At 43.4% G+C, this 18,824-nt stretch overlaps 1 protein-coding gene across 1 annotated transcript in view; it reads right to left on the reverse strand.

Moving 5' to 3' along the window:
• SMC5 (structural maintenance of chromosomes 5) overlaps positions 1–18,824 on the reverse strand; it is a gene marked incomplete at both ends in the record, with an annotated part of 67,148 nt that overhangs the window by 29,814 nt on the left and 18,510 nt on the right. Inside the window, 3 exons of the mRNA XM_079549013.1 lie at positions 12,450–12,604; positions 13,833–14,088; positions 14,896–14,967. Of these exons, the coding sequence (XP_079405139.1) occupies positions 12,450–12,604; positions 13,833–14,088; positions 14,896–14,967 (483 nt within the window). The remainder of the gene's footprint in view (positions 1–12,449; positions 12,605–13,832; positions 14,089–14,895; positions 14,968–18,824) is intronic.

Below are 18,824 nucleotides of genomic sequence, written 5' to 3' on the forward strand. Positions count from 1 at the left end.
GAACATGAGCCATCACTGTGCTTAGGTGACCAAGAAGGTCAACGGCGTCCTGGCTTGTATCAGAAATAGGGGTCATCTCTCTCTACTCAGCTCTAGTGAAGCCACACCCCAAATACTGTGTTCTGTTTCAGGCCCCCCACCAACAAAAAAGGGTTAGAAGGGTTGTAAGGAGGATCCGGGGAAATACAGGCCTGTTAACCTGACCTCAGTGCCAGGGAAGGTTATGGAGCAGACTGTCTTGAGGGAGATCATGTGACATGTGTGGGACAATGTCATGGTTTTATGATTTTTGGTCATCAGTATTCCACACCATAACATCATGTAATGCACTGGGGGTGGGGTTTGATATCTGCCGAATGTTCGTCCGACGGAGAAGAACTGCATTTCCCCAGGAGGCTTTGCGGTCAGCAAGGGGATATAACTCCATGCAAGGTCACCTGATCCTTCTTCTTCGCCTGCGCTTCGCTGTCTGCGCTTCGCTATCTGCGCTTCGCTGCCTGCGCTTCGCCATCTGCACTTTGCCGTCTGTACTTCAGTCACTCAACTGGACTGCACTTCTCACCCCAGCATTGTGGTGAGGTCTATACAATTCAAACAGATTCTCTCTCTCATTGTATTTTACTAATACTATATTTAGTAAAATCATTTGTTCCACCTCAGATTAGTGCTGTTGTTTTCAAGTATTTTGGGGTCCCCTGCTTCCCCTTTCCCAGAGGCGCGGATCCGCAGATCCCTCCGCCCTGCTGGTCACGGAACTGGGCCGGACCAGCCCATAAACCGTTGACATTTTTGGTGGAGAATGCGGGCAACAGTTGCTTTCTAGCTGTTTAGACTCTCTGCTCTCGGAGAGTTCCGTTGGGAAAGCTTATCTGTTTTACCGCTACTCTCTGAAAACGTGACCTTGAGAACTCCAGGCGGACTGCCAGTATCGTAGGATATTTGTAAACTCTGAGCTTTACTATCTTGCCTCTGTAAAAAAAAAAAAAAAAAAAAAAAATGCTTTCTGTAGTGAAACTGACTCTTAAAGGGCTGCACGCTGCTGCCTCTTCTTTCCTAATGCTCAAAACATACTGGGCATTAATTAAGCTGGCCACCTTGCTCTATGGAGCAATCGGCATATACAATCAATTGAAAACATGGGTGGAAATATGGACCTGGCACGTTCGTACAATGTGGCTTACAATTCCGGAGACAGCTGTCAATTTTACAGGACTGGGATTTTTTAAGGTTTCCAGTCTCACCTTTCAGCCTGTAATGCAGTTTTTGAATGAACACCTAGTCGCATTACTAATCTCCCTGAATGTATTGCTCATCATTTCGCTCAGTATTAGTATTTATTATATTTTGAGCATGTCCTCCCCAAAACCAGAGAATACTGAGTGGCAGGGAGTGTGGAGAGGTCTGGGAAAGACTTTAAACAGATGGAAATCTTCAGTCTCATGGAACTTTACTCCAGAACACCTGAAAGACCCCGAGAGTCTAAACAGCTATTTAAGGCAGGAATGTTGCGGCTTGGGCAGTTCTGAGGAGGCACATATGATTTGGGGCCTGGCTAATGCTTATCGGGCCTTATTCAATACTATCCTGGAGAGAGAGAGAGCTTCTGAAATTGAAAGGGAGAGTCTCAGGGAAAAAGTTCAAAATGAGCGAGAGAGTCTCCTGCTCCAGAGGAAAAACCTCCGATCTGAGAGAGATGCCCTCCGAATTGAGAGAGACTCCCTGCAATCCAAGCTCGACAATCTTCAATCTCAACAACACACCCTCCAATCTGAGCTAGATACTGTCATAATCGAACGAAACAAGCTCCAAGCTGAACTGGAGGATGAGAGCATTGGAACTGACCAACCTGATCAACCACAGGAGGCACCACAATCGATGTCAGTTGCCCCTGTAAGAGGACGGAAAACAAAGCGAATCTCGACTCAGTTAGAAGAGAAAAAAGAGGAGGAAAGAGGTCCAGAGGAGTGGCTCCGAGGGCCAAGAGAAGCACCTCTGAGTCCAGGGGAGGGGCCCTCAGTAAGACCACGGTCACCAACACCTACAAGGGCAAGAAGTCCTGGAAGAGCAAGAGGTGAGCAAGATATTGTTACCTTTGTTGATCGATCTCTGAAAATGAATGAAATTCGAAGTCTGAGAAAAGACTTCTCACGCCACCCAAATGAGCCTATTGCTACTTGGTTACTTCGATGCTGGGACAATGGGGCCAACAGTGTGTGGCTAGATAGTAGAGAAGCTCGCCAACTGGGTGGCATTGCTAGGGACTCAGCCATTGACAGAGGTATTAGTACATGCCAGAACCAGGCCTTCACCCTCTGGAAGCGGATGTTGTTAGCTGTAAAAGAAAGATACCCCTTCAAAGACGATCTGATGCCTGAGAAGAAGAAATGGGCTGATATGGAAGAAGGCATCCGTTATTTGAGAGAATGTGCTGTGGTGGAAACACTACATAGCCCCGATTTCATTCCTGATGAGCCAGACCAAGAGCATGATCCCGAGAGAGCCAGGTGTACACCAAACATGTGGCGTACATTCACAAAGACTGCACCAGAAAGGTACGCCAGTACATTTGCAGCTATGTATGGCAGAGGGGAAAGAAGACCCCTTATAAATGAGTTGCTTAATAAACTTCAAGACTTTGAGTTACATTTAAGCCCTCTACGAGCTTGTGTTTCAGCCATTGAAAAAGTAGCTGAAAAGCTGGACAGAATGGAGAACAAACAAGAAGATATAATAGGTAAACTATCAATCGTGCCTGATGCCGATGAATACATGGTGGTAACAGATACATCCAATGAGGAACAGAATTCCCAAAACAGCCTACTTGAGGGGCTAATCAACTTGATTTCCTCCCAGTCAGTGTCATCCAACGTCTCAGCTATCAAAAGAAGACGTCCTCCTGCTCGAACAAGTGACAACAGTAAGACCACGTCACGTTTTGCCTTGTGGCATTACCTACGCAACCATGGAGAAGATATGAAGAAGTGGCATAAGCAACCTACTCCAGCACTTCAAGCACGGGTAAAAGAATTACAAGACAAATCAACCACCAAGGTGAACTTCTCCAGAAAGGTGATTGCTCCAGTTGCTGCAGACAACGGAGGTAACAAATAGAGGGGCCCTGCCCCCAGCCAGGGGGGGGAAAGGGATAATAGAGTTTATTGGACTGTGTGGATTAGATGGCCTGGCACATCAGAATCACTAAAATATAGGGCCCTGGTGGATACTGGTGCACAGTGCACTCTAATGCCCTCGAGTCACCAAGGGACAGAATCAATTTATATTCATGGGGTGACAGGAGGTTCCCAAGAACTGACTATGTTGGAGGCCGAAATCAGCCTCACTGGTAGAGACTGGCAAAAGCACCCTATTGTGACTGGCCCAGGGGCTCCATGTATACTTGGTATTGATTACCTCAGAAGGGGATATTTTAAGGATCCCAAAGGGTATCAATGGGCCTTTGGAATAGCTGCTGTAGACACAGGTGTTAAGCAGTTATCTGTTTTGCCTGGCCTATCAGAAGATCCATCTGTTGTGGGGTTGCTACAAGTGGAAGAGCAACAGGTACCGATAGCTACAAAAACGGTGCACAGACGGCAGTATCGCACCAACAGGGATTCCTTGCTCCCCATTCAGAAGTTAATTCATCAATTAGAGAATCAGGGAGTGATCAGCAAAACTCACTCGCCTTTTAACAGCCCCATATGGCCAGTGCGTAAAGCCAGTGGAGAATGGAGGCTGACGGTGGACTACCGTGGCCTGAATGAAGTTACACCCTCATTGAGTGCTGCTGTGCCAGATATGTTAGAACTCCAATACGAACTGGAGTCAAAAGCAGCTAAGTGGTATGCCACCATTGACATTGCTAACGCCTTTTTCTCCATTCCTTTGGCCAAAGAATGTAGGCCACAGTTTGCTTTCACATGGAGGGGCATTCAGTATACCTGGAACCGTTTGCCCCAGGGGTGGAAACATAGTCCAACCATTTGCCATGGGTTGATCCAAGCTGCACTGGAACAGGGAGGTGCTCCTGAGCACTTACAGTACATTGATGACATCATTGTTTGGGGCAACACAGCAAAGGAAGTTTTTGAGAAAGGAGAGCAAATAATCCAGATCCTTCTCCGTGCTGGTTTTGCTATTAAGCGAAGCAAAGTGAAAGGACCTGCCCAGGAGATTCAGTTCCTAGGCATAAAGTGGCAAGATGGCCGTCGTCACATCCCGACAGATGTGATCGACAAAATCACTGCCATGTCTCCCCCCACTAATAAGAAAGAGACACAATCGTTTCTGGGTGTAGTGGGTTTTTGGAGAATGCATGTTCCAAACTACAGCCTCATTGTAAGCCCACTTTATCAGGTGACACGGAAGAAGAATGATTTTGTGTGGGGTCCTGAGCAGCAGCAGGCTTTTGAGCAGATTAAACAAGAGATAGCCCGTGCTGTGGCCCTGGGGCCAGTACGGATGGAACAGGATGTGAAGAACATCCTCTACACTGCTGCTGGAGAGAAAGGCCCCACTTGGAGTTTGTGGCAAAGAGCCTTAGGAGAGACCCGAGGCCGACCCTTGGGATTCTGGAGTCGAGCCTACAGGGGGTCGGAGGAGGGCTACACTCCAACTGAAAAGGAGATCTTAGCTGCGTATGAAGGGGTTCGGGCTGCTTCCGAAGTAGTCGGTACTGAAACACAGCTCCTTCTGGCACCTCGACTGCCAGTGCTGAACTGGATGTTCAAGGGAAAGGTTCCTTCCACCCATCATGCTACTGATGCCACTTGGAGTAAGTGGGTTGCACTGATTACACAACGAGCACGGATGGGGAACCTCAGCCGTCCAGGAATCCTAGAAGTCATCATGGACTGGCCTGAAGGTAAAAAGTTTGGAACACCACCAGCAGAAGATGTATCTCGTGCTAAAGAAGCCCCACCATACAATGAATTACCAGAGAATGAAAAGAAATATGCCCTGTTCACAGATGGATCGTGTCGTATTGTGGGAAAGCATCGCAGATGGAAATCTGCTGTGTGGAGCCCCACACGACAAGTTGCAGAGGCCACCGAAGGGAAAGGAGAATCAAGCCAATTTGCAGAGGTAAAGGCTGTCCAACTGGCCTTAGATGTCGCTGAACGGGAGAGGTGGCCAATGCTCTATCTTTACACTGATTCATGGATGGTAGCAAATGCCTTATGGGGGTGGTTACAGCAGTGGGAGCAAAACAATTGGCAAAGAAAGGGCAAGCCTATTTGGGCTGCTGACCTATGGAAAGATATTGCTACCCAAACAAAAAATATGGTTATAAAGGTGCGTCATGTAGATGCTCATGTGCCCAAGAGTAGAGCTACAGAAGATCAGCGAAATAACCATCAGGTAGACCAAGCTGCCAGAATTGAGGTGGCTCAAGTAGACCTGGACTGGCAGAACAAGGGTGAGTTATTTTTAGCTCGGTGGGCCCATGAGACCTCAGGTCATCAAGGGAGAGACGCAACATACAAATGGGCCAGAGACCGAGGGGTGGACTTAACTATGGATGCCATTGTACAAATCATTCATGACTGTGATACATGCGCCACAATTAAACAAGCTAAGAGGATGAAACCTCTCTGGGAGGAAGGGCGATGGCAAAAGTACAAATATGGGGAGGCATGGCAGGTTGATTATATCACTTTGCCACGATCTCGCAATGGTAAGCATTATGTGCTCACCATGGTGGAGGCAACAACCGGGTGGCTCGAAACATATGCAGTACCCCATGCTACCGCCCGAAACACCATATTAGGTCTGGAGAGGCAAATCCTGTGGCGACATGGCACCCCGGAAAGAATTGAGTCAGATAATGGGACTCATTTTAAAAATTCACTTGTGGATACTTGGGCCAGAGAACATGGCATCGAGTGGATTTATCATATCCCCTATCATGCACCAGCCTCTGGTAAGATCGAACGCTACAACGGGTTGTTAAAAACCATGTTGAAAGCAATGGGTGGCGGAACATTTAAACACTGGGAGAAGCATTTGGCAGAAGCCACCTGGCTGGTTAACACCAGAGGATCAATCAGTCGAGATGGTCCTACCCAATCCAGCTCCCTACATATTGTAGAGGGAGATAAGGTCCCTGTAGTACATGTAAAGAACATGTTAGGAAAAGCAGTTTGGGTTTTTCCTGCTTCTGGGAAGGGCAAACCTCTTCGCGGAACTGTCTTTGCCCAGGGACCTGGGTCCACCTGGTGGGTGATGCAGAAAAACGGGGATGTTCAGTGTGTACCACAAGGGAATTTGATGTTGGGGGAGTGCAGTCTGTAATCCCATGTGTTAAGCATGATGTAGTGATGTAGAATAAGGGGTGGAATGTCATGGTTTTATGATTTTTGGTCATCAGTATTCCACACCATAACATCATGTAATGCACTGGGGGTGGGGTTTGATATCTGCCGAATGTTCGTCCGACGGAGAAGAACTACATTTCCCCAGGAGGCTTTGCGGTCAGCAAGGGGATATAACTCCATGCAAGGTCACCTGATCCTTCTTCTTCGCCTGCGCTTCGCTGTCTGCGCTTCGCTATCTGCGCTTCGCTGCCTGCGCTTCGCCATCTGCACTTTGCCGTCTGTACTTCAGTCACTCAACTGGACTGCACTTCTCACCCCAGCATTGTGGTGAGGTCTATACAATTCAAACAGATTCTCTCTCTCATTGTATTTTACTAATACTATATTTAGTAAAATCATTTGTTCCACCTCAGATTAGTGCTGTTGTTTTCAAGTATTTTGGGGTCCCCTGCTTCCCCTTTCCCAGAGGCGCGGATCCGCAGATCCCTCCGCCCTGCTGGTCACGGAACTGGGCCGGACCAGCCCATAAACCGTTGACAGACAAGCAGGGAATCAGGCCTAACCAGCATGAGTTCATGAAGGGCAGGTCCTGCTTGACCAAACTGATCTCCTTCTACAATCTAGTTCTACAATCTACCCATCTGGTAGATGAGGGAAAGGTTGTTGATATAATCTACGTAGACTTCAGCAAAGCCATTGGCACTGTCTCCCAGCAAAAGCTGGCAGCCCGTGGCTTGGACAGATACGCTCTTGGCTGGAAGGCTGGGCCCAGAAAGTGGTGGTGAATGGAGCTAAATCCAGCTGGTGACCGGTGACAAGTGGTGTTCCCCAGGGGTTGGTGCTGGGGCCTGTCCTCTTCAATATCTTTATTGATGACCTGGAAGAGGGCATTGAGTGCACCCTCAGTAGGTTTGTGGATGACACCAAATTGGCTGGAAGTGTGGATCTGCCTGGGGGTAGTGAGGCCCTACAGAGGGATCTGGACAGGCTGGATGGCTGGGCTGAAGCCAGTGGGATGAGGTTCAACAAGACCAAATGCCGGGTCCTGCGCTTTGGCCACAACAGCCCCAGGCGACGCTACAGGCGTGGGGCAGAGTGGCTGGAAGACTGCGTAGAGTAAATGGAACTGGGGGTATTGATTGATGCTCAGCTGAACGTGAGCCGACAGTGTGCCCAGGAAGGCCAATGGCATCCTGAACTGCATCAGAAACAGCGTTGCCAGCAGGAATGGGGAAGTGATTGTGCCCCTGTACTCAGCTCCGGTAGCGGCCTCACTCTGACGGTGAGGCCACACATCGAGTACTGTGTCCAGCTGTGGGCCCCTCGCTGCAAGAAAGACATTGAGGCACTGGAGTGGGTTCAAAGAAGGGCAACAGAGTTGGTGAGGGCTCTGGAGCATAGTCCTTATGAGGAGAGGCTGAAGGAGCTGGGATTGTTCAGTCTGGAGAAGAGGCAGCTCAGGGGACACCTTATTGCTCTCTATAACTACCTGAAGAGAGGGTGTAGTGAGCTGGGGATTGGCCTCTTCTCTCATGTATCTGGTGATAAGAGTAGAGGGAATGGCTTCACACTGCGCCAGGGGAGATTTAGGCTGGATGTTAGGAAATACTATTTTTCTAAAGGAGTGGTCAGGCACTGGAATGGGCTGCCCAGGGAGGTAGTGGAGTCACTGACCCTGGAGATGTTCAAGGAATGTTTGGATTTTGTGTTGAGTGATATGGTTTAGTGAGAACTATTAGTGATTGGTGGATGGTTGGACTGGATGATCTCGTAGGTCTTTGCCAACCTTGGTGTTTCTGTGATTCTGTGAAGAAAGACATCGAGGCCCTGAAGCGTGTCCAGAAAAGGGCAACAAATCTGAAGAGAGGTCTGGAGAACAAGTTTTAAAAGGAATGACTGAGGGAACTGGGATTGTTTAGTCTGCAGAAGGGGAGGTTTGGAGAGACCTCATTGTTCTACAACTTTCTGAAAAGAGGTTGTGGTGAGCAGGTGGTCAGTCTGTTCTCCTGCATAACTAGTGACAGGACTACAGAGAATGGCCTCAAGTTGCACCAGAGGAAATCTGAACTGGATATTAGCAAAAATTTCTTCTACGAAAGAGTGGTCAGGTGCTCCAACAGCCTGCCCGAGAAAGGTGGTTGAGTCACTGTCCCTCAAGGTGTTCAAGAAACATTCAGAAGTGGTGCTAAGGATATGGTTTAGTGGGAAAGGATGGTAGGTGGACGGTTGGATGAGATGATCTAGTTCTTTTCCAACCTTTGTGATTCTATGTGGTGGATGTCTTATCTCTGGAGACATTCCAAAGGTCAGGCTGGATCAGGCTTTCAGCAACTTGATCTAACTGTAGATATCCCTATTCGTTGCGGGGGGAGTTGGACCAGACAACGTTTACGGGTGCCTTCCAACTTAAACAATTACATGATTCATTGAAACACTGGCCTGGCAAAGAGCACACTCAGGACCCTGGAATTCAGAAGAGCAAAATTCTACCTGCTTAAGGAATTACTGGATGGGATCCCCTGGGAAACTCATCAAGGACAAAGGAACGGAACAGAGCTGGCAGCTACTTAAGGATACTTTTTTGACAGCACAAGAACTTTCCATATCCCAGCATAAGAAATCAAGTAAGGGAGGCAGGAAACCAACTAACCAAGGACCTGATGGTTAAACTGAGGTACAAAGAGGAAACGTACAGGCAGTATAAGCATGGATAAGCAGCCTAAAAAGAATACAGGGATGTGGTCCAGACACGTAGAGATAGAATTAGGAAAGTCAAGGCAAGATTGAACTGAACTTGGCAAGAGATGCGAAAACAAAAAAGGGTTCTACAGGTATGTTGGTCAGAAGAGGCAGGCCAAGGAGAGTGTACCTTCTCTGATATACGAGAAGGGAGAATTACCTTCAGCGGGCACAGGTGAAGACCAATGTACTGAAGTTCTTTTCCTTGCCCTTTTTTGGTAATTAGCCTTCCCATGTCTCTCATGTCCCCAAAACCTCTAACTGGGGCAGAGCAAGATTCATCCCACTCAGAGAAGAACAAGTTCAAGACCACATTGTACACACTGTACAATCCTGTAGGACATGCACCCCAAGATATTGACACTGTCTCCCTCTATATCCCTCTATATATATATACATATATACATATACATACATATACATACATACACATACATACACATACATACACATACATACACATACATACACATACATACATACACATACATACATATACATACATATACATACATATATATACATACATATACATACATATACATACATATATATACATATATATATATATATATATACATATATATATACACATATATATATATATATATATATATATACACATACACACACACACAATATCCCTCTAGTGAAGCTCACAAGTTGTGGGATAGGTATGTGGACAGTTTCACACAAGAGGGAAGAACTTCTCTACTTAGACTGTGACAGAGCACTGGAACAAGCTGCCCAGAGAAGTTGTGGAGTCTCCTTTTCTGGAAAGATTCAAAACCCACCAGGAAGCTTTTCTGTGCAACCTACTGTAGGAAACCTGCTTAAGAGGCGAGTTGGACTTGATTTCCAGAAGTCCCTTCCGACCCTGTGAAGGAACTAGTATACATGGTTGCCAAGCCACTCTCCATCAAATCTGAAAAGGCATAGCTGTCAGAGTTAGTCCATGGTGATTGGAAAATGAGAAACATCACTCCCATATTAAAGAGAGAAAGAAAGACTCAAGTAACTACATATCAGTGAGCCTGGGAAGATAATGGAACAAATCTTCCTGAAAAGAATAATGAGACAAATGCAAGAAGAGGAGATGATCCAACACAGCCAGCACAGCTTCATCAAGGACAGATGATGTGCCTCACCAATCTAGTGGCAGCTTTCAATGGTAGGATGATGGCATCAATGAAGTCAACTGATGTCACCTTCCTGGACTTCTGCAATGCCTTTGACACAGTCCTACACCACATCCTTATCTCTAAATCAGAAAGACATGGATTTTAAGGCTTGACTTTTAGGCAGATAAGGAATTAGTCCAATGGGTGCAGCCATAAGGTTGTAGACAAATGGCTCCATGTCCAGGTCGAAGCTGGCCACAAGTGGTATCCCTCAGGGGTCTGTCTTGAGACCAGTGCTCTTAAACACCTTAATCAGGGACCTAGACAGTGGAATCAAGTGCACTCTCAACAAGACTGCAGACAACGCTAAGCTGACTGGTGCAGCTGCTATAACAGAAGGAAGCAGTGCAGCCTGCTACAACAGAAGGAAGCAGTGCCATCCACAGGGAACTAGACAAGCTTGAAAAATGGGCTCATGTCAAACTAACCAGGTTCAACCAGGCTGGTTTGAGGTGCTTCAACTGGGTCATGATCATCTCAGATACGTGTACAGACTAGGAGAAGAACTCACTGAAAGCAGCCCTGTAGAGAAGAATTTGGGGGGTTCTGGCAGACAAAAAGCTGGACATGAGCCAGTAGTGTGCACTTGCAGGCCCAAAGACCAACTGAATTCTTGGGTGAATCAAAGGCCAGTAGCGCAAGAGGTGATTCTCCCCTTTTGTTCTGCCCTCATGAGGCTCCACCCAGAGCAGCATCCTGGTATGGGGCCCCCAGTACAAGGCAGACGTGGACTTAGTGGAACAGGTCCAGAGGAAGGCCATGAACAATCAGAGGGCAGGAGCACCTCCCCTACTAAGAAAGGCTGAAGGTATCTGGGCTTGTTCAGCCTGGGGAGAAACCTCCAGGGATACCTCATTGTGACCTTCCAGCACCAAAAGTGAGGTTATAAAATAGAGACAATGACATTTTACATGGCCTGATAGTGATGGGACAAAAGGGAACAGTCTTAAACTAAAAGAAGGGAGACTTTAGGTTAGATGTTAGAAGGAAGTTTTTTACTCAGAGTGGAATAGGCTTCCCACAGAGAGGATGTGGACACCCCATCCCTGTAGGTACTCAAGGGCAGAGAGGGAAGCTTTTTATAGTATTAACATTTCATTCGGGTATAATTCTGCAGTAACTCATGAGTATTTAGACATTAAATCTTTAATAAACGAAGACAAAAATCACAGAGAATTACATAACTAAGTGAGTTTAAGACAGAATCACACAGAACCACACAACTTAATAATCTCAATATGGCCACAGGCTGGGCAACATATCAGCAGTTCAAAAACTAGACTATATAGACAGATGAGTCTATACCATATCACAGAACACACATTCAGACATTACCGGATGTTACACAGGTTAACAAGGCCATGAAGTAAAAGTAAGGGCCATGTAATTATGCTATTTGCAAAAATAATGTGACAAGATCTTACTGAAAGAATTTGAAGATCAGGTACCAACAAGAGGGAATTACTGTGATTTTTCTTATTTTCTACTAAGTAAAAGCCATTTTGAATACCTTTACCGCATGCAAAAAGCGGAAGAACTGGCATACAAATATTCACTATTCAATACATTCAGACTGTAACAATATACTACTAAAATAAGTTGGGAATTCAGAAACAGAGGTGAAGAATGCAGTGGGTTTCCTCATCTTCTTGACATTTCAAGAAATTCAAGATTGCTGATAAACAGGTGAGGGAATGCAGAAGAAAACTATTAGGATCTTTCAAAACTTAGTCCTTCCATTTTTATCTAACACCACATCTGTCAAAACGACACACTAGGAATAGATACTTCCTCTGCCTGTAGCTGGTTTTGAAAGACAATATGAACAGCTTAAGAGTGCAATGTTATGTTTCAACATTTGCTGAGCAGGTTGTTCTATAAGATGACTACTACTATACTTTTAAAGACGACACTGAAATCTAAGTATTTGAGTGTACATTGGAAGAAATCTGCAGTGGGAATCTTAGAAGAGGATCTCTTATTGGGGGGTAGGAGGAAGGGAATCAACTCACGCTACTCAAAAGTTGAGTATTATTAAATTGCAGAGTGAAAAGTACAAGTAGCTCATAATATTAGTGTACACTGGATGTAACTGGCACTTTAAGGCATTTTGAAAGTTCTGAAGTCATTCTTAAAGTCTCACCAGGATAAATAAATAGAAATTGTATAAATTAAACATGAATAGTTTAGTGAAATACACAAATTTTCTTACTGTAAGCATCATAGGTTCACAAACTTCTTTTTTGAACTTGTTTTTGTTCTTTCTTAGCCACATAAGAGCAGAGTGCGTGTCTCGGAATCTCCTTTGAAGAGCCTCTTCCTTCATTTTAATTATATTATTAAGTTGTCCAATGCGATCAATTATTCCTGTAATTTAAAACAGCTCTTAAACAGAGTCCATAGCAAGTACACATTACAATTAGTATTATCCAATACTTATTGACTATGTAACTACAGCAATAAGGCTGTTAGGAAATTATGAGAAATAAAAGTTTATCTTCCCACTAATTCTAAAGGAATCTGAAGAATTACTCGAGCTTACATTCTAGAATAAAACTACTTCTTCAAAGCATAAGGAAATGTGTGGTAGCACACCATTTAGTTCAAGAACACAGGAATTCAGCTCCTGGCTCCACAAGGACCACTCAAAATTCAAACCTTATGCCTGAGTGCTTATCAAACTCCAGTAGGTTCAGTACCATAACCACTTCCCTGCAGAGCCTTTTCTAGTGCCTGATAACTCTATGGTGAAGAACCTTCTTCTAATACTCTGCTCTGATCGTCTCATGATAGTGCTTTGTGCTATTCCCTTGGGTCCTGTCACTGTCACCAGAGAGAAGAAATCCGTGTATGCCCCTCAAATCCCCTCATAAGGAAGCTGCAGGCTGCCATAAGGCCTTCCCTCAGTCTCCTCTTCTCTGGGCTAAACAAACCAAGGGACCTTCGTGACTCTTCATACATCTTGCCTTCTAGATCCTTCATCATCTTTGTAACATTTATTTGGGCACTAATAATTTTGTGTCCTTAATGCTTTACCTTCATATTTAGAAACAGTAATACTGGAAAGAGGCAATGGGACTAGCAACGTGAAATTTCTGAGTATTATTTCATGTTTGCAGAGAAATGAATGTGTCACAGTAGACTAAGAAAGCATTTGCTACTGATAAAAAAAAGAGATTAAATGCCTTCTACACCCCTTGAAGTAAAATATATAGTCTCTCTTTCCCTACGCAATTTGAAAGGAGTTTACTATTATTAAGATTAGTCCAAGTTTGTCTAAAAAGGACAAGCTAGCATATATACTGTCAAATATATAATTTTAAGCATAATTTTAACCATATCCTCAAAGCAAACTTTTTTCATCTTGCAAGTACACACCCTCACTGACAAATATCACTTGTTCTCCCTAATTTTAAAAATTTTTGTGTTACTTTTAATAAATCAGACAAGAGGACTAATCATGTAATGCGTTCTACAATGAAGGCTTGGTGTAACATCTCAAATTACTACAGCAGAACAATAAGCAGATTTTAAAGTCTTTAAAATCCCTAAAATACATCATAAGAAAAAAAAAAAATAACAGCATATCACTTACTTTCATTTTCCCTCTCTTGGTTTCTTTTCTCTGTTGTTACATCACCAATGTCACTGTCAATATTTGCCCTTTCTTCCTGTACATGTTTCAGCTCATTGTTAACAGTATCAATTTGTGGCTGAAGATTCTCACAGTCTGTCACTGTATTAAGCTCATTGTTCCATTCATCTATCATCTTGTAAGCATTTAGTATTTTCTTTTTCCTGTCCGCTTCTTCATCTTTTTTCATCCTGAGAGCTTGATTAATTTCTGAAATCTAAGAATTTTGAATATTTTCAACATTAAGGGAACTCAGTATACAAATATGACAAATAGTATGACAAATAACTCATCTACCAGTGAGATAGTTATTAAATACAGATGTAACCACACATTTAAACTGTAAGAATACATTCTAGTTCCAGTAGCCCTATGGCAGTTTAAAAGCTGATAAGATTTTATTAATACATGGAAATACTTGAGCAAAGCTAAAATAAAAACTCTTAATAATTTTTTTTAAAGTCTCTTTAATTCTACACAAATGGAAGTTTAAAGCATAACATCTTCCTTAACATATCTGAAAGTAAGCCTAGATAGCATAAAGCCTACAGCACGAAACTTGAACTACAATGTGCAACTTGAACTACACAGTCGATGCCTGAGCACTTAAATGAAGAATAGTAATTCCCCTTTACAAAAGATATTTGCTTCCTCTTGATGTACTTAGTTAAAGAGAGAATAACCCTAGACTCTCATAATGTACACTTGAGGGACTGTTTAATGCTGTGTGCACTACTGTATTACAGAGGCTGTAGCTTCTCAAGAATAACCTGTAACGCATATATAAACATATACACAATCCATTCTGAAAGCTTTTAGATTGAACTAACTGACTTTATGTAGCATACACCTGTTAAATAGTTACAAATACTGACTAATAGATGTCTGATCCTCAGATGTGTTTTACTGCTATATTTAAGGACTAGCATTCTACCTGAATACAGCATGTACCATAGCCACTAATGGATTAATAAATAAGCAAAAAAACCACCACAATTACAGTGACAAACATCAAGACTCTTACTTGCTTATCTTTCATCTCCAGTGCATCCTGCTTTTCTTTATATTTTTGAGAAACATCTTTGATTTCATCAGCCTGCATAGAAGATATTTAAATTAGATAGTAATAAAAAAGTAGAATGCTTAATTATGTATAAATACAATATTCTTTTGAATTTGATTCATTTTTGAAAACAGAACTAAAAGCGAATGTATATGACTGAGAAAGGCAAACTCACCAGTTTCTTATTCTAACTTATATCTGAAACATCTATACTTCCAGCAATTTGTACAGAACTGAGTATTGGCATATAATCTGTTCCTAACTATGCAGAATCTGATACAATCTACAAATTCAGGCATGACAGAAGAAGCCTCTCAACCTAAAAAATTCCACCTTTGACTTAAAAAGTGTAACATTCGATTTAGAAAAATAGTCCAGTTCTTGCTGTTCAAGGATGTGACTTTATGAAGGAAAGTTTACACTTTGAACCAAATCTTAAAAGAGCAGGAAAGGCTTCAGTTACAAGCTCAGGACAGCCAAAACAGTTTGTCAAAGTCATCCTGACTCTGAAGTCCGCCATACTAATGACATAGCCTACAAAACCAGCATTACAAATTGCTGACTAATGGACAGGACAAGACAAAACAGTTGTAAGGGACCCAAAACTATTGTCAAGTACAAGTGCCTTACCACTTCAGAGCTAAGCAGAAGTTAAAGGAAGTTAAGGAGGACATTATTCCAACGCCCTCATTGAAGACTGACAGGCCTGTGGCATCAATCACCTTTTTAGGAACCCCATTCTAAAGTTTGACCACTCTCATGGTAAAGAGACATTTTCCTAATGTCTAATCCGAATCTCTCCTAGCACAGCTTTGTGTCATTCCTGTGCATCCTATCTCCAAGGAATTCCCAGGGGCAGAGCCTGGCACCTTCCCCTGCTTCTCCCATTTAGGCAGCTGCAGCAAGTCATGATGCCACCGATGTCACCTTTCAGCTTCCTCTTCTCAAGACTGGACACCTGAATTCATTATAGGTCATGCCTTCCAGGTCTTTTACCAGCTTTGGTGTCCTCCGGAGGCTTTTAAGGACCTTTTTTACATTACAGAGCCCAGAACTGGACACAGTACCTCAACGTGAGGCCACATCCATGCAGCAGAATCATCTCTTTTAACCAGCTGGCAATGCTGTGTTTAAGGCACCCCAAAATGTGTTTTGCTTTCTTGACTATAAGGCTACACTACTGGCTCATGTCAGCACAGATGCCCTTCTGCTGGGTTGCCCTCCAGACACTTACGTACTTCTGTCTGGCACACTCTAATCCAGGTGCTCCAATCTGCTCTAAAGGATGCCATAAATGACAATACCCAAGATTTTACTAAAATACTGCAAGATTACAGTCACTCCCTGTAAGAGATTATTTTTTTATGTCATTGTCTCAAAGCTTGCTGGGGACACATGAACAAGTCCAGGCAAGTCCTGAGCAAAGGCTGTGAAATCCTTTCTCTGGAGAACTTTGATGGACAAGTCCTGGGCAAGGGCTGTGAAATCCTTTGTCGGGGGGGGGGGGGACACAGATGGACAAGGCCAGGGGCAAGGAGAGAGAGATGAGCTGCAGCTAAATAGCTGTGAAGTGCTCCTTTGTGTGGACCTATCTCAGGATGATGGCCATTTCAGGGAGTACTCAATGACTCTTGCTCAAGGCCCACCCTTGTCACCTAGGCAGGAGAACAAGGAGGATAAAAGAGGAACTGAAAACCATGGGGATAGGATTTCTGACAACAGATTCCTTATGAAGAAGAACAGAGGATTCCTGACTATCAGATTCCTCACGAAGTGATGCCTGCATGTTGACATACTCCCCTGGGCCCGCTGCCTGAGCGCTGCTGCTTCCTCTAGGATTGGCTCCGCGACTGCCTCCGCTACTTGCCTGCTGCTCGCCCCCCCCCCCCCCCCCCCCCAATCTCATCTCCCATCCTTTCATTCACTAGCCGGGTGATATTACTATAGAGGGGATCACATTTTTAAGCCAGGACTTTCCCTTCATGAGCCTAGGCTGACTACATCTGATAATTACTTTGTTATTTAAGTGCCTTTTAATGGCACTCCACAACTTCACCAGGTGCAAACGTTAGACAAACAAACAGTTTCCTAGATGTATTTATGTAGTAAATGGGTATAGCTTCCAGTCAGAGGGAACCTCCCCAGATTCCTAAGAATCCTCTGGTAAATCATTGAGGGAGGTCCAGCTACAACTTCCACTAACTCCACCCGTACTCTGGAGTGAATTCTGTCCGGTGCTGATGTAGGCACCACTGTCACCAGAGCATTAGAACAATTTAGGTTAGTAGAAACTTCTGGAAGTCATCTAGTCAGGATGGTAGTATTTCGTCAGGTTATGAAGACACTTGCCTGAGTCCTGAAAGCCTCCAGTGATAGACCCCATTACTTCTTTGGACAGTCTCTTTCAGTATTAAAAAGCCCACGTGGTAATTACACTCTTCTCAATACCTTACCAGAACTTCCCGCACACCAAATTGCATCTGTTAACTTTTTTTTTTTTTAAACAAAAAGAGTAGGAGAAGGCCCATAATCTTTTTGTCTCAAAATGCTACCTGGGAAGCATAACAAGAGGGAAAGAAATAAGCGTGTCAACCTTCAGACTTCTTACAGTGTCTCACTGTCATATTACATAACTTCAGTTGTCACTAAAATTAACAGGTTTAAAACATTATCACTTTTTCAAAAGTATTCTGAAAAAGCTACTAATTGCAAGTCATATTAAAAAAAAACAAATGGCATTATAATCACACACGTTACACTTTCACTACATATTTATCTTCTTCCCTGAATGAGTAAGGCAGGAGAGAAAGCCTGAGTAAATTACAGTGCAGGCATAATCACAGCATTCCCACTGGAAGGAATATCCTCCTACAATTCAAGTCACACTGGAAAGCTTCAATAGAGAGCACATAGGGATAATTGTGCAGAATCTTCCGCCTCTTACAAGCTAAAAGGTCACACAACTTAGAGGCCCTGACTCTGCTGCTGTTTGCATGGAGGCAAGATGGAACAACACACCTTATAGTAGGAATTCACTACAGTACAGTTCTGATTCCACAATGCTCTCTCTAAAGATCTCAAGTATCACTCTGAAGATGAATACCTCTTTCAGGAAACTGATAAGAAAACATAAAACATAATAAAACAATTCTGAAGCCCCTAAAACTCTGAGCATTATTCAAGGAACAATATAATATATTAAATTTTTAGTCATCATTATAATTTCAGTTGTCACATTTATATATACTGACTTAATAGAACAGATTAACAACTGTACTCGTGTTTATAGTTTTCATGGTACAACCATAACACTTCGCTTTGTAGTATCAAATATTGTCAAAAATCGCAAAGCAATTGGTGCCAAAACTATTCCAGTATTCTCCCAATTTTATCATCATTTTCATTCAAAATGGGAGGATGCAATTTTCTTCAGAACCCACACGTCTCATAAGCCCAAAGCAGACAGTGTGACTCATTTTTCAATCTAACCAATTTATTGCAAGGTGCTAACACAGTGACAACAGAAATAGCCATTCTCTCCAGGTACAGTAATTTCTTCCAAAGTTTAACTCCCTTTACTTTTACACCCCTCCTTCCAGGCAAAATTTATAATGCTGGGCCTGGCTTTTTGCCAACAAAATGCAAGCAACACATAACAACAAGGCAGTTTATCTCTGTTATCATATATTCTCAAGCCAAGAATAACCTCTCCACAACCAGTAAGGATTACAAGTATTTGGTAACATATAAGCCTCAACCAAAGGGCCTAAAAACCATCAAGCTCCCTACAGGTCTGTGTCCAAAACAGGGAAAACTTCAGATGTTAAACTGCTTTCTCCTAATGCCCATCTGAAAGTTTGTTTAAAAAAAAAAAAAAAAAAAAAAAAAAA

Source organism: Tetrao urogallus (assembly GCF_951394365.1).
Source record: "Tetrao urogallus genome assembly, chromosome: Z".
NCBI lineage: Eukaryota > Metazoa > Chordata > Aves > Galliformes > Phasianidae > Tetrao > Tetrao urogallus.